Genomic DNA, 21,662 nt, shown 5'->3' on the forward strand with positions numbered 1-21,662 from the left:
TGAAGGTCTGGATAGAAACATGTGCATAAAGTGAGTTTAAGTAACGGACCGTGTGCAGGATTCATTAGTTAAGTTAAGAGTTTTTGATCCTACGCACCGCTCTCTAAGACTTCATGGTGTGCAAAAACCTGTTCATAACAGGACTGCAGATACTGACTGATATGTTTCTGACCCTATTTTCACGTGTTAATGGATACGAACAAATACGTTTCTCTAAACGTAATATGGAAAACTGATGAAAACCCACAATCTACAAGAACTTTTAACTTCAAATGGGATTTAGTCTTCCAGCTGTTAGTCACCTATGTGTAATATAATTATTGCAGCTTTTTTGTCCAACACCAAACTGCAATTCCCAATTTACTGTATTTGAATCTGTTAAGCATTATGCAATCATCTAAAACCACAACTCTTTGAACTGGTTGCATGTGTGTATCATATTGTATGCAGCAGTCCTTTAGCTCCACACATTTACTGTATCCTTTCTCTGCAAACAGTTGTTCAAGCTGCTGTTTTCCCTTATCAGCTGATGTGTGTTGAATAGAATCCCAATACCCCGTCTCTCAAGTAGAATAGACTTTAAAAAAGGAGCAGTAAGGGCTAAAGCAACGCACTGCTGGGGAGTTTTGATCTCTGCCCAAATCTATGGCTTCTGCAGGCAAAGTCAAAGAAAGACAGATAGCTGGAATATATACATACAGATTCCGACAGGAAATGATGTTGAAAAGAAAGAAAAAGCAAATCCCAGGGTGTTCTTTATTCTCCCTCAGGGTGGACATCTTCAGAAGTGTCATGTTATTGACAGCTTGGGTCCCCACAGCCTGAGTGTGAGAGTGTGTTTGTATGCTCTGACATCCTCCTGGTGGTCTCCAGGCAGCTCTGACTGACATCTGGGCACGTGGCAAGGAACACACTTGGGAATTTGCAGCCCTGGAATTGTTGCCGTCTGTGTGCTCTGCGTTTTCCTCACACACAAACACAAGCTTCTTTGGAAGAGTAACTAGCATCTGTTGATGCACTTTAGGCTACATGCAAATAAAGCAGCCGCTCCCAACTCGTTACTAATACAATTACTTTTGTTTTCATGAAAAAAAAAAAAAGGCACGACACAGACTAAAAGAAAAAGGCTCTTTCCTTGTCTTTTTATATATGATATAAAACATACAGACAGGAGATGCATTCTCATTGAGCACCTGTAGAAAAAACAAACTTAACTGAAAGACAAAATCACTTCAGTTCAACCCTGTGGCTACTTCAAATCACAACAACAGCACAGATAGAAAGATGCTTTTGTCAGTATATTCAGTCCTTGAATGTCATAGTCCGTGATTGTCAACTAAAAATATTTTCATTAGGCCAAAACAGATAAGGGAGGAACATTAGAAAACACATCTGGGCTAGATTGTCTGAAATGAGATATAACTCAGGGTTTTTTCTGTAATGACTTTAAGCACAAAATGGTTTGATTCTGCATCAATTAAAAAGGCTGAGAGAGTCACCGGCAATGTTTTCACTCAGTGACCAAAGTACACACGTTACTGTTGTATCTCAAAAGCTGAATGCGTTCGAAGTAGTCGTCGGTCAGAAAGTTTCTCTGTGATGTGACCAGGTTGCCTTTCTGACTGAAGAGACGCTGTACGGGGGCCGTGGATGGCAGAGTTGTGTTGTATTTTAGGAAAAGCTGCTTCATTCTGGGGAAGTCCTGAAGGCACTCTAGGCTCTTCCCCGTTCCTTCCATGTACTTCCGAATCTCCTCCATCACTCCCCGTTGCTGGATCTGAATGGCAGGCTTTACAGACCCGTAGCTGAAGAAGTCATCTTCAGATTCAATGGTCGACGAGTTTCGGCTGGTGGTCGCCTCAGTTATGTTGCCGGGATCAATCTGGCCTGCCTCTGTAGCCAGCAGGTTGCACATATCCTCCCTGTCAGAGGCAGCCATCCACAACAAACGAAACTGAGGTGTCGTCGCTGTTGCAATCTTCGCTTCTGTGCTGGCAAAAAGGTCCTGGAACCGCAAATCGATAGCCACCACGATGGCATTGATGACATCGCCGAAGTAATTTGCAGTGTCTTTCTGCTCATTTAACTTGTTCTTCAGACTGAGTACGGTCGGGATGACCAGACCCAGGTAACATTTCTGCTCTGCCTGGAAAAGTTCAAGTGCAAAAGCGAGCGGGTGGAACACGGTCACGTATTCTTTCAGGAAGGCCATCTCCTCCGGCTGCATGCGCGGGACCTCCATGCGGGCGCACAGCTCCGTCAGCTCCCGCTCAGTGAGTGAGACGATCTTCTGCACAGCACAGTACTCCACATTCCAGCGTATGACAGAAGGCACAACGAGCGCCATCTTTCCGATCTCCTCCGCTGCATCCATACCTACCTGGAGATGGTGGCATTTGTTCCATATGGCGTACACCTTGGCCATTGTGCTGTAGTGTAGCTGGCACATGGGCCCCTGTGACACAGCCTGCCAAAAATCCTCAGTGACAATCAGCTCCAGAGTGTGGGATGCACAGCGCTGTACAGTGGGCAGAAACAGGAGCATGTCCTGCTCTGGCTCACCCTCGAGGACGGCGCTCACGTTCTCGTAGAACCCGATGTCATCGTCACTTTCCTGGCTGTCCACTGCAAACTCTCTGAACACGCTGATGAAGGGGCTGCCGTTATCAGTGACCGTGGTCTGGACTTTACTTTCGATATTGTATGCCACGTGGATGTCATGTATCCGTCCAGCGATGGTGTCGTGCGTGATTCTGCCCTGCAGCCTTGCGAACCCCAGAGCTGCAGATTTCCTCTCCAAAGAATGTCTGTCGATCCAGTGACAGGTCATCCCAAAGAAGCTTCTGCTGTTGGCTGTCCAGATGTCAGCCGTGGTGCACACGTACAGGATGCTGCTGAGTTTCGCCATCAGTTCTTCCCGCATCCTGGAGAAACCCTGGTCGACCTTTGTGAACAAGGTCACTCTGTCCATGGACTTTAGCCCTTCTGTCAAGCCTGAAACCAGCTTCCTGAAGCCAGGTTGCTCTAGCACGTAGAATGACTGGCAATCTTCCACAATGAAGTTGAAAATCAGCTCATCGATCTTTGTCTGGGTCATGCATTTGGAGATGATTTCTGCTTTAAGTTTTTTGAGTTGGCAGTGCCTACTTTCCTCACCGTTGTACTCTTCTTTCTTCCTCCCCCTCTTGACATCAGGCCTGGCTTCACAGCCCAAATGTGTTCTCTGCAAGACAAAACGCCACCAAGGGATCATGTTAGTTGTTGGAGGCGTGTCATTTGTATGTTCTGAGTTTCCATTAAACTTCATATGCAATGAAAAAACTCAAAATAACACTTCTAAAATGATTGTTTTTGCAGCAAAGTTGAACGTAAAGAGCCTCCAGCGCCACGAGTTGGTAATCTACATGCAGCTACAATGTAACGTTATTAATCACGAGGGGAGCTATGCATTCACTGACACTATTAAACATTAAACTGACGGGTAGGGGAAGTCATCGCAGGGAAATTACTTTATGTAACTTACGTCTAAATGCTTCTTTAGGTTTGATGTTGAGGTTTTCGACGTGGATAGCAGATTTACCCTCGGCAGACATAGATTACACTGGACGATGATATTTTTTCCTTGATCTGCCTTGTACGTGAAATGGTGGCGATAACGCCAAGTATGCATGGCCGATTTGGTCTCGCCGCTGCTATCATGTTGATCAACATCCATTTCAGGACATTATCATTGCTGTTATCGACGTCTTTAAATATAATAAAAGTATCGTAATCCGATTTAGTAATCGTGATTACACGTAAAGTAACGATTGCGGTAGAGAAATCCTCCTGAAAAGGGGCAGGCCTTTGTTCAGATGTTGCTCAGAAAATGAGCAAGGAGGGGACACTGTCGTCACTGTTTACTTTGGCACACGCGCGTTGATAGTCCGCAAAATCCATTGAGAGAGTAGGCACAGAGGAGTATTGCGCATGCGTCTTACACACACGGGCGCCAGTTCTATGACGTCACGGTCTACTCCTTGTGATTTTTACTCACATTCATGGTAGCGCTATTACCAGCGTTTCTCTTTTCTCCGGTCCTGCTGCGAATTGGCGCCACCATCAGGGCTGCGGAAGTAAAAATGCCACATGGTTTTAATTGATACATATTATCAAAACCATCCAGACGGAAGACGTAACAAATCACCAATGCTTTTCATAATCTATCGCATAAGAGTTCGGTTAAACATTGTTTTTGGGTGGTTTAATAAACGTATCATCACCAAATGGAAAGAGTGCACCTGACAGTACACCTTCTAAAACTGATAATTGTAGTGTCATCTTGTTTAGGGGGAATGTTTCTCTGTGTTCATTTTAAATCTCAGTTTAACATGTGGACAGTATGAGCATGATTTTGTGACAACACAATTAGTTTGGGAGCCAAAAGTGTTTCCTTTTGTAACTTATATGAATGTGATGTGGAAACTTTAAGCCTCCAGTGCGACGTACACACACACACACACACACACACACACACACACACACACACACACACGTTAAGCAGCATGTCTTTACACACACATGGGCATTAATTACTTTTTGTTTTTCCATGTTTAGTAAACCAATTTGTCAACCGCGTGATCAAAGTCAGAAGCAGGGGAGGGAAGAGTTAGTGTGAGAATATCTGCGTGATGGAGATTTTGTAAATTATTAATTTATTCTATTTCATATATGTTTTCCCTTATGCTATATTATGCTACATCATTTTTATTGAGCAATGAGACATTCATTTCTATTCACCTCTTACTTGGCACTGCTGTGCAACAAGTGTGTATGTATGTATGTATGTATGTATGTATGTATGTATGTATGTATGTATGTATGTATGTATGTATGTATGTATGTATGTATGTATGTATCTATCTATCTATCTATCTATCTATCTATCTATCTATATATCTATCTATCTATCTATCTATCTATCTATCTATCTATCTATCTATCTATCTATCTATCTATCTATCTATCTATCTATCTATCTATCTATCTATCTATCTATCTATCTATCTATCTATCTATCTATCTATCTATCTATCTATCTATCTATCTATCTATCTATCTATCTATCTATCTATCTATCTATCTATCTATCTTGGGAAATCCCTTGTACCTGAGTGATTTACATTGTGCTGGGTGATAACATGCACTCACAAAGCATCCATTAGCTTTTTTAATGCTCTGTTCCGTGGGGGATTGGGTGTTTGGCATTAGTGCACTACAGAGATGGACTGTTGTGTCAAAGTCTCTTATTATTTCTCTCCTCCACCCCCATCCTAATCATCCTTGTGACAGCTGACTCAGAGTTTGGTAATATTCATAGTTTCTGAATTTTTTGTCCAAATGTCTAAACTGAGATGCAGATTGTTTGGCTTATTAATATTTCACCAAATATTCTACATGTTTTAAATATTACATTACAACATTACAAACAAACATTAGTGATCCAATTGTAAATTGTAATGTCTCAGGGAGTTTTTCTTTGTCACTTTATTTATTCAACAGCACCTTCATTGGTTAGATTTGGTGAGGGTGGGGTCTCACTTTGGAGCCATTGACGTATTCCTCTTTGGCAATGGGTTTTAACAGAGGCGTAGTCTGTGTAGGAACAGAGGAAATTGTTTTGAGGCAAGGTTAAAGGGGGAAAACAGAATACTGAAGTGGTGAGGAGGTTTGAAGTGTTGTAAATGTGTACACGATGTTGCGGTCGTGCTGCCCGGCGCGCTTTAAAACTGTGCGGAGCCTCCGGTGTGGGCACAACTGGTGTCCTCTTGTATTCACAGCTGCAACCAGTTGGTTTTGAGCATCAGGTGAGCGTTTCAGACAATATTTCTACTTCTTCTTCTTTTTCTATTTATGGGCTATACTTATTTGCCGAGGAGCAGAGAGAGTGGACGCACCTAAACCTAAAAGTATGACCAAAGCATCCGCGCCCTGACGCGCTCCGGTGAGCGCATGTTGGACCGGTGAGAGTGTGGACTAGTATGAAGCGCCATGGCTTGGTGTGACCGTGGAGTTCAAACGCTGCTGGCCACCGTAGGGGCTTTTGCTGCCTTCAGCCTAATGACCATTGCCATCGGCACGGACTACTGGCTCTATTCGCGGGCGTACATCTGCAACAGCACCAATGCGAGCACAGACGAGGCTCAGTCGCAGCCCAAAACTAAGAAGGGCGATCTCACCCACTCCGGGCTGTGGAGAATCTGCTGTATTGAAGGTAAGCCTGCCCTAAATCTACTTTCAATTAACATATGGATGGCTCTGCATGGCAATTTACCACTGCACGGTTCCTTGTTATTTTCGTACAAAAAAATGTTTGAATTTTGTGAGGAGAAGTCTTTTGTTTCTCAGTGCGCACAAAAGGACGCACTCCCTTTACGCACGCAAACATGTCTTAATCAGGAGATGGAAACACAATAAGAAAAATATCATAGAGGTGGAACAACTTTTAGAGGTTATAACTCAGACACATACGGGTTTTTACACCGCTGAAGCAGCAGATTAACAAGAAAAAAGCGGCCGGTGTCCAGCTAAACGCTCAACTAAAGCCGTCTGCCAACTGTTACATCGCATTGTTCAAGCATATGCCCACACAATAAACACGGCTGTGTAATAGTTTTCAACATAATGCGATGCCAAGCCGGTGCGCCTCAGAGCCCATTCACTTTTAAGCCGGGAAATGTGCGCGCTTTTATTACTTTCATTCATGTCTTCATTGTATCCGATGCTGTTGCTTGGCAACATCCCTGAAATTGCTATGGAAACATGCCCGGTGATTTAAAAATAGATGACTCTGAGTTCACGTAATGTCCAAGCAAAATAGAACAATAAATGTGTGAGGTAACATCTGCAATTGAATCTTTTCATGCTTTTTAAGTGTTTTTGAATCATTTACGCAATTGATGTTTGGAAAGGAGGCGACGTCTTACTTCAGAGCAAAACAGGCGCTCATTCATTGAGCATTTTCCTTCCGGACACCCCTTGACTTCTCGACTCAGCTATCGATCAGTGAGTCGATGAGACTGGATGTCTTCCTCATGCAGATATTTATAGAAACAGATTTAGCCAAAACTCATATAACTTATTAATTTTTTTTAGAGACGATTTGAAAATACAGCAAAACTGACCAAATGTATCTTCAAATGCACTGCTGGCATGATGTACACAATACAGTCACAAACATGTTTTGCTTTGTGTTTGCATGCCAATAAGGGCCTATAATTAGAACCTACCTACCACCCTAAGCACAGCACACTTTTTTTTGTCATTTCTGGAGCATTATTGCAGTTACAACACCTTCTCACCCTTTTTTGCATTTTCTTTTGACTGTGTTGATTTTTATGTGTGGATAATGTAAGAGTTTATATTGATGTCAAGACCTTTATTCACTTTAAAAAGGTAATTATGTTTTGTTTCTTAGCCCCGACAAGACATTGAGTCTTTAACATTTCGTCCTACATAAAGAAAAATAAAACGTTTTGCCTGGACACTAGACACTTTTATTGCATTTGTAAAAATAAAAAACTCTGTTTCGATGTCAAATCAGGTGCCTCTCTCAGGTGCTTTGGCTTGTACTCCATTGTAAAGACTTAATGTCATCAGCTTCATTAATGATTAAACTGTGTCTGGGCTCATCCTGTATTGAACGCTTCAGACACATGTGAAGCACTTCCTGGTGTGTTATGACACTTTACAGTTTACTAAGACGCATACTTGTCTTGGCACCTGTCTGTGATGTGGAAAGACTCACAGTGTGCAATATATCCTCTGAGACCCCAAGATAAAAGAATAAAATTCAATTGCCAGCCAACTATTATTTCAAACATAATTTCCCATCAGTGCTTTGAAGTAAATATTGAAGGTGGATTATTAACAGTAGAGACTAAATTGCTGTTGATGAGGTTGGGGCTCAGAGACTTCGCTTTGAATGCAGAATTTGCAAGAAGGAAAGACCAGCCTATCATATACAGTGCTGATCGTCTCACCTCCGTGCCTCTGCTTTAAACTACAAGCTGCTGGACGCTGGCCGTGTTGTCATGGAGACTCATAAGTATAGAGGAGAAGACAAGGGAGGAAGACCCCCCCTCCACACACACACACACACACACACACACACACACACACACACACACACACACACACACACACACACACACACACACACACACACACACACACACGCACTCCTCCAGTCACAATGACAAACACACTGGGTTATGGACGGGGATGGCTCTGTATGTATGACAGCTACTGGGGGAAAACATCACCATGTTTGGCTGAACAGCGACAACACATTGCTGTAAGACACATACTGTAGAAGTGTTGTAGTGCTTCTAGTCGCCCTCAGGCGTCACCTGATCTCCAGAAGGCCTGCGTGACATTTAAGGTGCAGGCAAGAATAAATCACATGAGGCTAGTTTACAGTGAGGTCAGCACAACCCTCATTCATGCAATTCTTAAAAGGTGTTTTGCTTTTTTTCTGCTCTTCTTGTTTTCCCACATGAATGTTGTGAGGCCGGGGTGGCACTGAGTGCGCCTAATTTGCATCAGAATCGGGAAAGTATCAGGGGCTGTTGCTTATGTGTGACTCGAGTACATAAAACCAACTCTGAGGAGGAGAAATAATCCAATTAGCAGGTACATTTTTACAGTAAACATCCGAGCATGCGGTGGGTTAGCATGAGTGGCGAGGCATGGGGCGAGAGCGGAAGTGTTTGTTTGAGAGGAGGGTTTTATTTAGGTGCCGTTACCACCATGCTCCAAATGTCTGTAATTAAAGCTGGACAACTGAGAAGCCAAGCAGGGGCACTAATTAGCCAGCAGGCCCCCACTTCCACCTCACTCACTCCCTCCCCCTCTCCTCTCTCTCTTCTAATCTCTTTATATGTAGAACTTGTCCCTTCTCATAATTCTTTTATGTGCTTCATTCTACTTTTTTAATGAGCCCTCTTTCACCCTGCTTATACCCACAAACCCCATACCCCCTTTTAATTTTGGATGCATTAGTTACTCTTCTTTTCTCCTTTTAAATAAAGTTACAGAACAAGACATTTTTAGGCGACTAAAAAACACACCGTGGAAGGGTAACAGTTAAGACCCAACACGGAGAGCACCCAGACCGGACAAAAAATCGGGGTGGCAGCCTGTCAATCACAAGGTAGCCACAGCCGAAAGCATATCCTGCCTTTTTTGTCTATTTTGCTCTAAATGGGACCATAATTTACAAAATGAACACCATGCTGTGTTGAAGAGGACATGCAACATAGGATTGAGACCATAAAGACTCATTAAGAACATTTAACCCTAACCGTTTTCTCATAGACTTCCATACAATTGTACTTCTGTTTTGCAACCTGAGGAGTCGCTATCCGCTGGGGTTTTAAAGAGAATACAAGTGGCACTACTCCATTGGCTTTATTTTTCAGAACCAAAAGTAACTGCCTGCATTTAAATGAGCTATTGATTGTCCAGAAGTAGTACTGTTGTTTCAATACGGAAACTTTACATTCCTCTTCGCTTTGAGTTGTTTCATCACTTTAACATTCTTTGAGGCCATTTTCTGCAAACCTAAGTAAAAGATTAATTGAATATCTTGGGACTATACTGGTGACACAATTGGTCAAAACTATTTAATAAAAGATGTGTTTTGGATGAACACCTGGATCACTACTTGATACATTGGAAAAGGACAAGGATAAAATAAAGTATTCTCAATCAGGATAGGAATCTCTTTTTTAAACAGTTATTTGGTTTGTATGCAACGGAGATTATTAGTCTCGTCATTTTATATTCGTAAAATGAGACTGGAAATAAGAAACTACAAGAATATCTTTTTATACATCATATCACTGTGTTCTTGAGTCACTCCTTATTGTTTTGAGAACATATTAGGTTTCAATCACATGGGAAATATACAATATGTAAGAGAGAACCTATAGGCTGCAGTGATCTTTTGTCTTAATCCGCACTCAGACAACAACACCTTAAGCATTGTATTGAGAATTGATTACATATGTAAATTGTTATAAGTAAGTAACAAAGCATACCAGCCTTCACAACACAATACATGGGGTAGGGGTCGAGAGATCTTCAAACAACGTGGATACACATGCTCACTCTACCCCAAGCTCTACACCATCTGTGTTTGGAAAAAATCCTTCAAGGTGACAATTTAATGAACCAACTGTCGGTCATATCAACACTGAATCACTGATGTCTTCGCCTAAATTGCTTTTCTTTCATCCTCACTTTGGCTGGGAATTTTTTTTTAGGGGTTTGTTTGATTACACAGTTGCTGTTATACTCTGCCCTGGAATTCCTCACTTCCAAAGTAATAAATGCATGTGAAGTCTGTGTGAGCCTTGTGGCATGTCTGGATTTCATATGAAGCCCCAGACAGTAACAGCGCACTATCTGTTTACAGCTTCATAAAACCTAATCATCCCACCTGCTGTAAACCTCAGAGCCCTTTCCCCTGTCAGTCATCACACTCTTCATCAGAGATCTTAAAGCAATGAAGATAAGAACAAAGCAGAACATGGTGCTTCTCCTCCTTTTTGCTGTAGATCTGTCATGAGTAGCATTACTGAAAGTGTATCACCCACTTTAGGCTACACACAGTTGAAGTGAAATGCAATATTAAAGTCACTTCTGATTGGCTTATTCATCAATCTATTTGCAGAGCTATTAAAGTGTGTGGGAAACTAGGAAGTGGGGGCATGCGTCTCATGGAGCTCGTTGTCATGATACACTGCACTCACACCGGAGTCTGGTGTTGGGCTCGATGAGACAATGTTATTGGTGTATTCCACCGAGGCCGCACCCTTATTGGCTCAGCAGCGTTAATTCAAAGTAATGACGATGTGCATCATCCTGTTGCCAGTGGCACTGCAGCTGCTTCCAACACAATATGTGTGTGTGTGTGTGTGTTTGAACACATGTCCGTGTGCTTTCATGTGTTTGTGTTGGCAGTCATGTACTGTTAAGTGACAAAGGGGGTTTGCCAGGGAAGCGCCGTGTCTTATTTGGTAAGTATTAAATTATTATGAAGATTGTTTGTGTAAAAGATCTTTTTAAAGGCTAACAGTGATTGTCATGGAGATAGAGGAGGAGATGCCCAGCATGGGGCTTTGCAACTCTCTCCCAGGGAACCCATTATTTCCCATGTAATGTTGTGACTGTGTCAGATTAATTCTCAATTCGTCAAAATACAAATACTTTGTAGTATCCTCCAAATGTGTGGATAAGCACTTTTTCACTACATGTGTGAACAGCTGTCTGACAAACCTTTGTCTCTACTAGTCTTTTCAGTTTGACAGCTTTTACGTTTCATAACTGTCCCCCAACCTTTATTGCACAACATTTTAAAACACATTTAATATGTTACTTTATCTCCCTCTCTACCTTTCCTGATTTCTCTCTTTTGCTGATTCCCTGCTCTGCTCCTCTGACGGAGTCCCTCTTTATTGTGGCCCGCTATCTTATTATCTTATTTTCCATCCATCATTCCTCTGCTCCCTGCACTTTCGTTGTTTCATTTCCTTTTACCTTCTGCCCCTTGTTTAATCTCCGCTTCCTCCGTCCTCCTAGTCAGTACTCAGACTTTATTTTGATTTCATGAAGTGTCCAGTTTACAGCCTGCACACGCACACGCACACACACACACACACACACACACACACACACACACACACACACACACACACACACACACACACATGCACACACACACATACACACCTCCCCTCACCCTTCCTCCACCTTCTCACCTGTGGAGTGGGAACAAAGTGACCCCTTGAATTGAATTTTATTTGCCCGTCTACAATATGCTACAAGCCCACGATGCTGCAGCTGATTTAGTGTTTACACAGCAATTAACAGGAGAGCCAAGGTGTCTGTGTTTTTGTTATCCTCTTCATCTAACCACAATCGCTTCTTAAAATAGTCCACTGCCCTTTTTTTCCCCCGTCAGTGACTAGACACAGAAACTTGTGCTCCATTTCCTCCGACTGATTTAGTGCTAATTAATTTGATGTCCCTTATTAAGCAGCAGATCTAGTTAATGGAAGCAGGCGTGCCCTTAAAAGCTGTGACACAGACAATGGTGGCTTTTGACCCTTTGGCACATGGGAAATGGAGTTGACAGGTGTCTGTCTGTCTCCGACACAGTCAGTTAATGGGAAGGTTGACATTTATACGGTGGAAGGTCAGCTCTAATTTCTGCTGCCTGTTAGGCCATTAGAGATGAAAAGAGGACTTTATATTTTTGAGATGGGATGAACTGAAGTCTTTATTCCTTACAGAGGAAGGCAAGGCTTAACCTCTTAAGGGGTGGGGGACTTTACCTGAAAATACCTACAAACTGACATACCTGAATCTATCTATCTGTCTGTCTGTCTGTCTGTCTGTCTGTCTGTCTGTCTATCTATCTATCCACCCACCCACCCACCCACCTATCTATCTATCTATCTATCTATCTATCTATCTATCTATCTATCTATCTATCTATCTATCTATCTATCTATCTATCTATCTATCTATCTATCTATCTATCTATCTATCTATCTATCTATCTATCTATCTATCTGTCTGTCTGTCTGTCTGTCTATCTATCTATCTATCTATCTATCTATCTATCTATCTATCTATCTATCTATCTATCTATCTATCTATCTATCTATCTATCTATCTATCTATCTATCTATCTATCTATCTATCTATCTATATCTATCTACCCAAAGTAAATTGAAAGCGGCTCTTCAACCATTTGCACCAGCTGCATGATTTTGGTCTCATTCAAAAGATAACTCTCTTTTTGTTCTTGCAAAAACATTGAATAATCACTCCAAGTGCTTCTGGCACTGAGTAATAGTGGCCTGAATATACTGAATTTGAAGAAAATACACTCCGCCTGAAGTTTGTTGTTGAAAAAGATGCCTGAAGATGGCTATAGCTGGTAGGTATGGACTGGAAAACACAATAAAAACATAGAACCAAGTGTTATGAAGTAAAACTTCCAATTTCAGATAAAAAGGGATAAAAACTTAATTTATTCGACAGGTTTTTCTAAGAGTAACACCAGGCGTACACCAACTGTGCAATATGTACATGTACTGTACATATTATAATATTTATTAATAAATATTATTTGTATTTATTTATAAATAACTATTATATACCCATATTCCCTGTTAGTAGTGATCACACAGAGTAAGTGAAGTATAAACACATATTTCTTTCTAATATTTGTATGTTTTTTTTTGTATTTTCTTCTGAACAATAAATAATAAATATAATTTGGAAAATAAATGTTATTTTGAAAAAACAAACCATGGGAAGTGACGCATCTAACGAACGAGGCGTTCATTGTCTATACGATGCGCGCGCCACCAGGACGCTGAGCTGTTCCAGGGTCAGTTTGTAACAAAAGAAGTTGGTGGGCACTTTCTTATCAAGTTGACACTCATTGGCTCATGAAGGTTGTAAAAAACCCATCGAAGCTCCGATTGGCTCAAATGAAGTGTCAATCTAATGCTGAGAGCCCGCGCTAAGACCAGGACGTGTCTGAATCGTGATGAGCGCACAAGATATTAAGTTATGACGCTTAAGTTTATGATCACACAATGTAAAAATCGATCAGCTGATTTCACAGATTGCAACACCTGTTCATGGACTTTTATCGATGTGACGATGTTCACAGTGGATATCTTTTTACCGGAGACAAACGTGTGGACATCTGGCAATGGCTTATGAGCGTCTTTCTCAAAATATTGTGAGTGTACTTGCTAGTTTGAGGAGCTGATTGTACCGCTGTTGTGATTTTCATCTCCATATTAAAATAGACGAGATTCAAAGCTTTCCAAAAAGATAATATATATATATTTTTTTTTTTCAGAATTCAAAAATGTACATGTACAGGCGCAATAAAAATCCTCGACAGCCCGCCATTTCCTTCAAACATCACTTCCTTCAAACACCACTTCCTTCAAACAGTGATAGTCCTATCATCTTCACATGACATGGTAATGTACATGGGGCTTAAAGATACTTTGTGTTTAAAGAGTCTAACACAGAAGGGAAAACATGTAACAAATGGATTAAAAAGTGTGTTTACATGTATCTGCTTTAACATAAGCTACACTTGTTGTTATGTCCGGCTGACTAACTCATTACCAAATAAATGACACATTCACTTTGAAATGACGAACAAATAAGTTAAGCAGCCAAACAGGGCTATGTTAGAATGAAGAAATCTTACATTGTTTCTTCTCATACCTATAATACTATGACGAAATAGCTCCACACTGCAATACAAGAGCAATGCACTTTGTTTGTTTATTTACTTACCTGGTACATGCAGCTTTAACGTCAGTTTGTTTTAGCACAATACCATATGTGTATCTGTCAAGTGCATATTACCAACCTTGTCTCCTACAAAATTACGTTCTCATACAACTACACTGCATTTTGAATCACGCTTGGAGGGCAACGTGCGGTCGTAGTTTTAAACACGTGGTTAACGTTGTAAATTGTAACAAAACAAAAACCCAGCAATGGGTTTATGTTTAGGCAACAAAACTACTTGGTTAGTTTGAGTAAAACATCATGATTTGGCTTAAAATAAGCAAGTTTGTTACATTATTTAACTTATGGGCATGAATAAAAATAGTTGAAATTGAAACTCCCGGTTTAAAGTCCCGTGTTTGTCCTCCCTTCGCGGATTTCCACAGACTATAATTAGAAATGTATTTGTGATATTTAGAAAATACGTTTACCTAGAAAAGTAATTGACAATTCAGTTTCATTAATACTACAGACCTTCGTTACAGAGTAGTTTTTTTAATACAAGTTAGCTGGGGGAAAAGAGTAAGCCCACAGGGAGACGTCATGCAGCTAACATTAGCTTAATTAGCAGATTAGCTTTAGCTGATGAATCTTCCAGCAATAGTTGTCATTTTAGCAAAATCGTCAGTCACCGATTAGAAATATGAAGCCTGCTTTTGTCGCTCTTAATGTGAAATCAAAGTCTCATTTCAAGTGGGAGATTTGCCACCACTATCAGAGTGAAATACATGATGTGCTGCGCGAGAACCGAATGCTTGATAGGCGTAGCAACAGTAACTAAGGCTGGCGGTCACTTGCTTTCCCTCTGGGATGCAGACAAATGCGAAGATAAGCACATGAACACATAATTCACACAAAAACATGGATATGCTTATGTAACAATATGCAAAAGTTAATCACAGCACAGCCTACCGTTGATTCTGTGGGTATCATTTGCAAAATAACTAAAGTGGTGAGGGTATTCACAGCCAATGCTGAATGAGCCAAAGAGCTCCCAGCATTACCACCACTCCACTGAACGCATCCATTTACCCCACCACAACCTCTTTTCTCTCTCGACAAGATGTTGTTTATAATCCTGCACAATTACGGCTACAGGTTTCTCTCTCTCTCTCTCTCTCTCTCTCTCTCTCTCTCTCTCTCTCTCTCTCTCTCTCTCTCTCTCTCTCTCTACTACAATCTCCCCTTGTAACTCACCTTGGCATTAAAAGCTTCCAGCACTCTGTCTTTTGTTGTTCAAATAGGCGTCTTGTTCCTCGCGGCACTCAACCATTCACCTGAGCTGGATTTGGACACGCTCCACAAGCCATCAAATCCTTCTGGGCAACGCTGTCTTAATCCCACGACCATATAGCGAATGCACTGATCCCCTAAACACACAAACACGTACCCCTCCTCACGTTGGCTTTCTTCCTCCGATATGTGTGCATTGAGCTGTGATCTTTAGTTAGTTAAGTCAAAGGTCAAGTCTCATTGATTATTGGAGGTGAAAACCATGGCTAGGGTAATGACATAATCCTAGAGAACATGTTGCATGTGTATAGATCCAGTTTATCCAGTACACCACGAAAAGAAAAACAATGGTGTTGTTTCCCTTTCCACGTCCTGCTTCTCCTGTTGTCTCTTGTTTCTCAAGAAGCAGCACTGTTGAGACATGAAAAATAACCGAGAAGTGATTCACACTCCTTTCTCTTTTATCAGACGAAAAGAGCACGGGAGCGTCTTACTCCAGTGGACACAGTTTGACAAAAGCAGATTGCTGTTATAGGGAGAAGCTGTGGCTCTGACTCCTGCACCCACACATCCTTCAACCAGCTGAAACCTACTGGAGTTTGATGAATTTGCAAATAAGAGTCTAACCCCCAAGCATCAAATAAACCCGGTTTAGCTTCAGCTTGCCTCAAAAGAAGATGAATGCATATATTCATGATCCTATTTGTTGGTTGAAGAGTCCTCCTAATGTTATAGCAGCTTGTGGACTATTATTTATATGAGGACTCTTTCTCTTTGTCCTGCAGGCATCAATCAAGGCAGCTGTTTCAGAATCAACCATTTTCCTGACGACAATGACTACGACACAGACAGCTCTGAATACCTGCTGCGTAAGTACTCTTCACTCTTCCTCTTTGTCTGGCCTTTCCTTTTTTTGTAAGGGCATGCAGGAAGTCCACTGACCTTCAGCGTCTTATTATTTGGCTCTCAGAGCAGTCTCCAAACAGACAACACTTTTATTTAGAGACTAATAAAATGCAAAAAGGCAGAGAAAGTGAGCAGATAAGTGTGACAGCCTGTAAACAATGAATGATATATATTTATATTTTCTGTTTGGAAGTCCTTTCTTACAAATGATTTGACGTTGACTGTCATACTTTAATAAAATGTCCCTTACTTGCTAATCAATTAGCTCCAACCTCACAAAAGATGACACTGTGGTTTCAGTCATGGAGCTCAAACAGAAGGAAAAGAAGCTCATTATCATTTTTTAAATTATGAATTAAAAGCGTTCTCTATAAAAGGCGTGAACAATACTGTGCCATTTGTAGTGCAAGCACCCTATAGTTTGTTTTTCTAAATTACTTTGAGTGATGCTGGTGTAGAATCAGCAGTTTACATTTTCCCCTTACATAACTTTTTCTTTCTCTTACATGCACCACCAAGCTATTTTTCTGTGAAAGCTTGTTACAAATGATAAAGACAAGACTCATACATAGATTGTGATTAGTTTGATATAACATTTAGATATTCAATCAGCAAAGGACCTTCATTTAGGGCAAAGCCAATTCAGTATCTGCCTAATATGTGGAGAAGTACAAAGAAGATTTATTAGAATTTGGTCCAAACTCCAAAGGATGGCGTAATAAAAGACCTTGCAGTTGAATAAGCTCATCCATCCTTAGAAAATTGGGACGGTGATGGTCAGTGAGAGATCTTGCTACATCCTGTAGCTGATTAGCAAAGCTTTGTCCTCAAAGTAAAATTGCAAGATTGCAAAAATGGATTAATCTATTTGTTTTTATATTTCGGTATCTTGACAATCTGCCTGACAATTCGATCTGTTGGGTGGTGGATTGATTTGTTCATTTGTATTCATCTTTTACAAACTGGTCTCCCTATTGTCCAATCAAATATTGGTCAAAAAATTGTGTTTACTAACCCAATTATTAATCATGTCATGTCCTTCCTCCTTCATCTCTGCAGGTATAGTCCGTGCCTCCAGCGTGTTCCCCATCCTCAGCACCATTCTGTTGATGCTCGGTGGGCTGTGTGTTGGGGTGGGCCGAGTTCAAAACAAGACAAACAACGTCCTCCTCAGCGCAGGCATTCTCTTTGTAGCTGCAGGTGAGCTGCAGGATTACACTTGTCACCCATACTCCCAGCGAGCAGCAATCACGTAAGGGCTGGGGGGTTTATAATGAACAAAGGCGTGACGTGGCACCTCTAATCACCTATTGTACTTCATCAGAGGAGCAATAATAAAGATTAACTTCATTCCCCGTGGAAGGGCAGGATCATATTTCGTCACGCACCTCATACACAAGTGATGAGGACACATGTTATTAAGAGTCTCGGTAGGGAAGGGAGTCTTGTAATCACTGACTGATGAACAACTTTACACAGTGGGAGGTTCCATCATTGTTAAAGTTACGCCCCATAGTCATTTTGTGTCTCTGTGTGGTCTCAAATAAGTTGTTTTGTCTCCCTTTGAAAGATATTGTTTTGGTCTTTTTGTAGTTTGTTTTTCTCTGTGGTTTTGAGTCTCTTTGTGGTTGTTTTGCCCCCTTTCATATTGGTTTCTTGGTGTCTCTTTGCAGCTGTTTTGCAGCTTTCTGTTTCTGTTTCTTGGGCTCTTTGTAGTCTTTTCGTGTCTCTTTGTAGCTGTTTTATATTTCTTTTTGGTTCGTGTCTCTTTGAATATAATGAAGGTGAAGGCCCCTTACAGTTTGGGCCCCGGGCCTGTGCCCGTTAGGCCCGTTCAATAATCAATTCATGGCCTTCCCTTTTTCCTGTTTCTACTTCTTGTTTCTGTTTCTTGTTAATCAGGTCTGAGCAACATAATTGGCATAATCGTCTACATCTCAAGCAATGCAGGAGACCCCAGTGATAAACGCGACGATGACAAGAAGTACACTTACTCCTACGGCTGGTCGTTCTACTTTGGCGCCCTCTCCTTCATCGTGGCCGAAACTGTGGCTGTCCTTGCCATCAACATCTACATTGAGAAAAACAAGGAAGTTCGCTGGAAGGCGCGGCGCGACTTCATCCGTTCACTCTCTTCCTCTTCCCCGTACTCGAGGATACCGAGCTTCCGCTACCGCCGGCGGACATCGCACGCCAGCTCTCATTCGACGGAGGCGTCGCGGGAGAACTCGCCTATGGTCGGTCTGAAGGGGATGCCATCTTCCAGTGGGCCCCTGGACGAGCTGTCCATGTACGCCCTGGCGAGGGACAGTATGACGGACAACACGTATAGCCCCGAACACGAGGCGGCCGCTGAGTTCCTCCAGGTCCATAACTGTTTCCCCAATGATTTAAAGGACGGGGTGAATCGCAGGACCACGCCGGTGTGAGAAGCATGTTGCTGAGTTCGAGGTTCACCTGAAAGTGGATAAACATCAGTGGGCTAATCTGTTGGAGCCCGAGTGCTTGTGATAGCCTGCCATCTTAGAGGCGCAGTTTTCGCAGTGACTGTCTTTTTTGAAAAGAGAAGAGGACAGTCAGCTAGGTGGAAGATGAGCCAATTATCAGAAACCATTAATCTGCTTTATATAGATCTTCAAAGCAGAATAGAGGTAGTCTATGCTGTAGCTGACTCGAAATTGGTTGGAAATCTTTCAACCGTCGAAATGCTTAAATGAGCAGCGTGTTGATAACAACCCTTGTTGTGTAATAGTTACTATACATTGAGGGTTGACATTTGCCAATCAGCAGTTTGCTAGCTGTAAATTATTCAACAAGGTGCTAAATGAAATGTACTCCAAAGTGTTCTATTTGTGTGTGCAGTTGCTATAAAGTGTGGACCCTTATCCAAAGTTTGTATTGTGTCCTCCTAACCACTTTGGTCTTCCCTTGTACTCTAATCACATATCTGAAAGAGACAACTGGGGCTCTTTTTCTCTTAGTACTGTCCTTTAGGATAATGTATGGCCTTTTAAACAAACTCAAATTCAAAACATATTTTCATGAGAGTATGGTTTGAGGAGCCAGTGTCTTCACAAATGATTGACTTGCTGAGTTGTAATGTATTGGATGTTTAGTAGTTTTAGTAGATTGTACAAGTCGATCATCCAGTCCTCAAAACAATATGAAAAGTTTTGTCTCCCTCGAACGTCTTATCCTTTATCCTATTCTTCTCTGAGATTTGTCAGTCAAAAAAAAAAGTCCGCTTTGTCAGTGGAGCACCTCTCTTCAATGGCCCCTTTTCTTCCGTATCAGTCAGCCATCCTTCTATCACACCCCCCTGATGGATGTGACATTGTATACGTGCCTGTAACAAGATCGGAGCAGCTGACAAAAAGGGCGTGCCCAGAACTGTGAAAACAGCACAGGTCAGGACTTCCTTTCGCTCTGAAGGAAAACATTCAGAGTGTTTAATGGATAAGGATCGGCGCCAGGCGGAGAATTCTTGTCTGTCTTTCACACCGCCTGTGAGTCCATCTGCCCCCCACCCTCCCCCTCCCATGTCGAACAAACAGAAGCAGAGGAAGCTGTCTGCGAAGGCGTCCCTGGAGGATTTGGCTCTAATAACCCGACGTGTGGTTGTGTGTGTACTGTCGTCCTGCACGTCCATCACTGCTCTTTCTTTTAGTTCTCTCAGGAAATACTGTGTTGTTGTGGCAGGGATGAACACTTTTGAGGTCCTCTCCCTGCTTTGTGGCAGTGCTGGGAAACGGACCAGTGATAAAGATAAACCTGGTGAAAATCATTTGGGGAAAAAATGCCATTACTGTTCTTTGTAAATGCTGTGAGTGTTTGCTTGAGCTTGCTTCAAGAACCAGCTGGGGTGGGGTTTTTCAGTCTTAGGGCTATTCAGTTGGTTTTGGTTTGGCAAGCGAGCTCACTCAACCACAAAGTGTTTGATATCCCATTAGAGATACCACTGCCAATCTTCGCTCATGTAAAAGAAAGCCATTACTATGATCCATCCTGAGTGTAGATATTACACTTTTATATTACAGTTTGGGGAAAAATTAAAATGTGTTTGTTTGTAATGTAAAACTGGGTAAAGCTGTATATAAAAGTACAATAAAAAAACAAAACATTGAATGTGCAACAGAGGATTCAAAGCATTATTTTACAGAACAATGTCCCAATAATGATGCCTTGATATAATTATATTTAAGATTTTATATTCAGGCTTTTTCTTTTATCAGTAAAATAAAAGTGAATCTATTGAATATTCTGTCTGGTAATGTGACGTACTGTAAATATGCTATTATTTTCTATGCCATGTGTATGCAGCAGCTGTACTTTACTGAATGTGAATATTGATTTATGGGTTGCTATTGGTGTGAAATAAGCACATTCTCAATTATTTCTTTCATGAAATTAACGATTAACCATTTCTAATTGGACGAGTTGTATACTAACAGTGAAAGAAACTTACTGGAATATCATCGCTATTGCAAAAGTATTTCATTATTTTATATAGGATGGAAGAGTGCCTTTGTTTTGTTTATAATATACTGTATTTCCTGCTTTTATTGTTCCAATCAAATTTTTTTATTTTATTTTATCTGAATTAGATTGTTTTTCTCATTATCGATTTTTGTTACAACCCAAAACATACTTACTGTACATAGACAAATAAACTAAATCAGGGTTATATTGTTGTGCTTTAGTGGTGATTTATTTTTAACAAGATAAGAGACTATAGCCATGCTAGTGGCTGTGTGAGGCAGAATGAAGGCTTCTAACCAATACAGTATTCAATATGCAGCTATGAACCTTATACAAAAGCTGAATATCACATTTATTGTGGTTGCGGTTTGCATAGTTCAGTACCACACGTCTCTACAGTAAGGTATGGGGTGCTCTATATAACAAAATAAAAACTACATTTCCCTGTCTGATATGTGTAATTATGCTGGTGAGATTTCAATTTGGTAAAAGAGGAGCTGTTTGTCTAGCTGGGGAAATTATCTTTTGATGGTGATGTCTGATGTTGCAGTACAACAGCTACATCAGCCCCTTGTAATTTCCACCTAATTAAATTTTTTTTTCAATCTGCTCTAATTATCTCTCAATTCACCGTCCCACATCACCTAACCTTTGCTTCATGTTGA

The 21,662-nt window shown here is 41.2% G+C and overlaps 2 protein-coding genes across 2 annotated transcripts; one reads left to right on the forward strand and one right to left on the reverse strand.

The window, feature by feature from the left end:
* Window positions 1-1,121: 1,121 nt before the first annotated feature.
* On the reverse strand, window positions 1,122-3,843 carry zbedx (zinc finger BED-type containing X). The gene is made up of 2 exons (XM_029438690.1): window positions 3,524-3,843; window positions 1,122-3,223 (listed from the first exon to the last, which is right to left on the reverse strand). Exons 1-2 carry the CDS (start codon window positions 3,713-3,715, stop codon window positions 1,511-1,513), a joined length of 1,905 nt encoding a protein of 634 aa, XP_029294550.1. The 5' UTR covers window positions 3,716-3,843; the 3' UTR covers window positions 1,122-1,510.
* Window positions 3,844-5,619: 1,776 nt separating this feature from the next.
* cacng4b (calcium channel, voltage-dependent, gamma subunit 4b) lies at window positions 5,620-21,446 on the forward strand. Its single transcript, XM_029438628.1, has 4 exons — window positions 5,620-6,253; window positions 16,398-16,481; window positions 17,578-17,718; window positions 18,421-21,446. Exons 1-4 carry the CDS (start codon window positions 6,031-6,033, stop codon window positions 18,945-18,947), a joined length of 975 nt encoding a protein of 324 aa, XP_029294488.1. The 5' UTR covers window positions 5,620-6,030; the 3' UTR covers window positions 18,948-21,446.
* Window positions 21,447-21,662: the final 216 nt, after the last annotated feature.

Source organism: Cottoperca gobio, chromosome 8 (assembly GCF_900634415.1).
Source record: "Cottoperca gobio chromosome 8, fCotGob3.1, whole genome shotgun sequence".
NCBI lineage: Eukaryota > Metazoa > Chordata > Actinopteri > Perciformes > Bovichtidae > Cottoperca > Cottoperca gobio.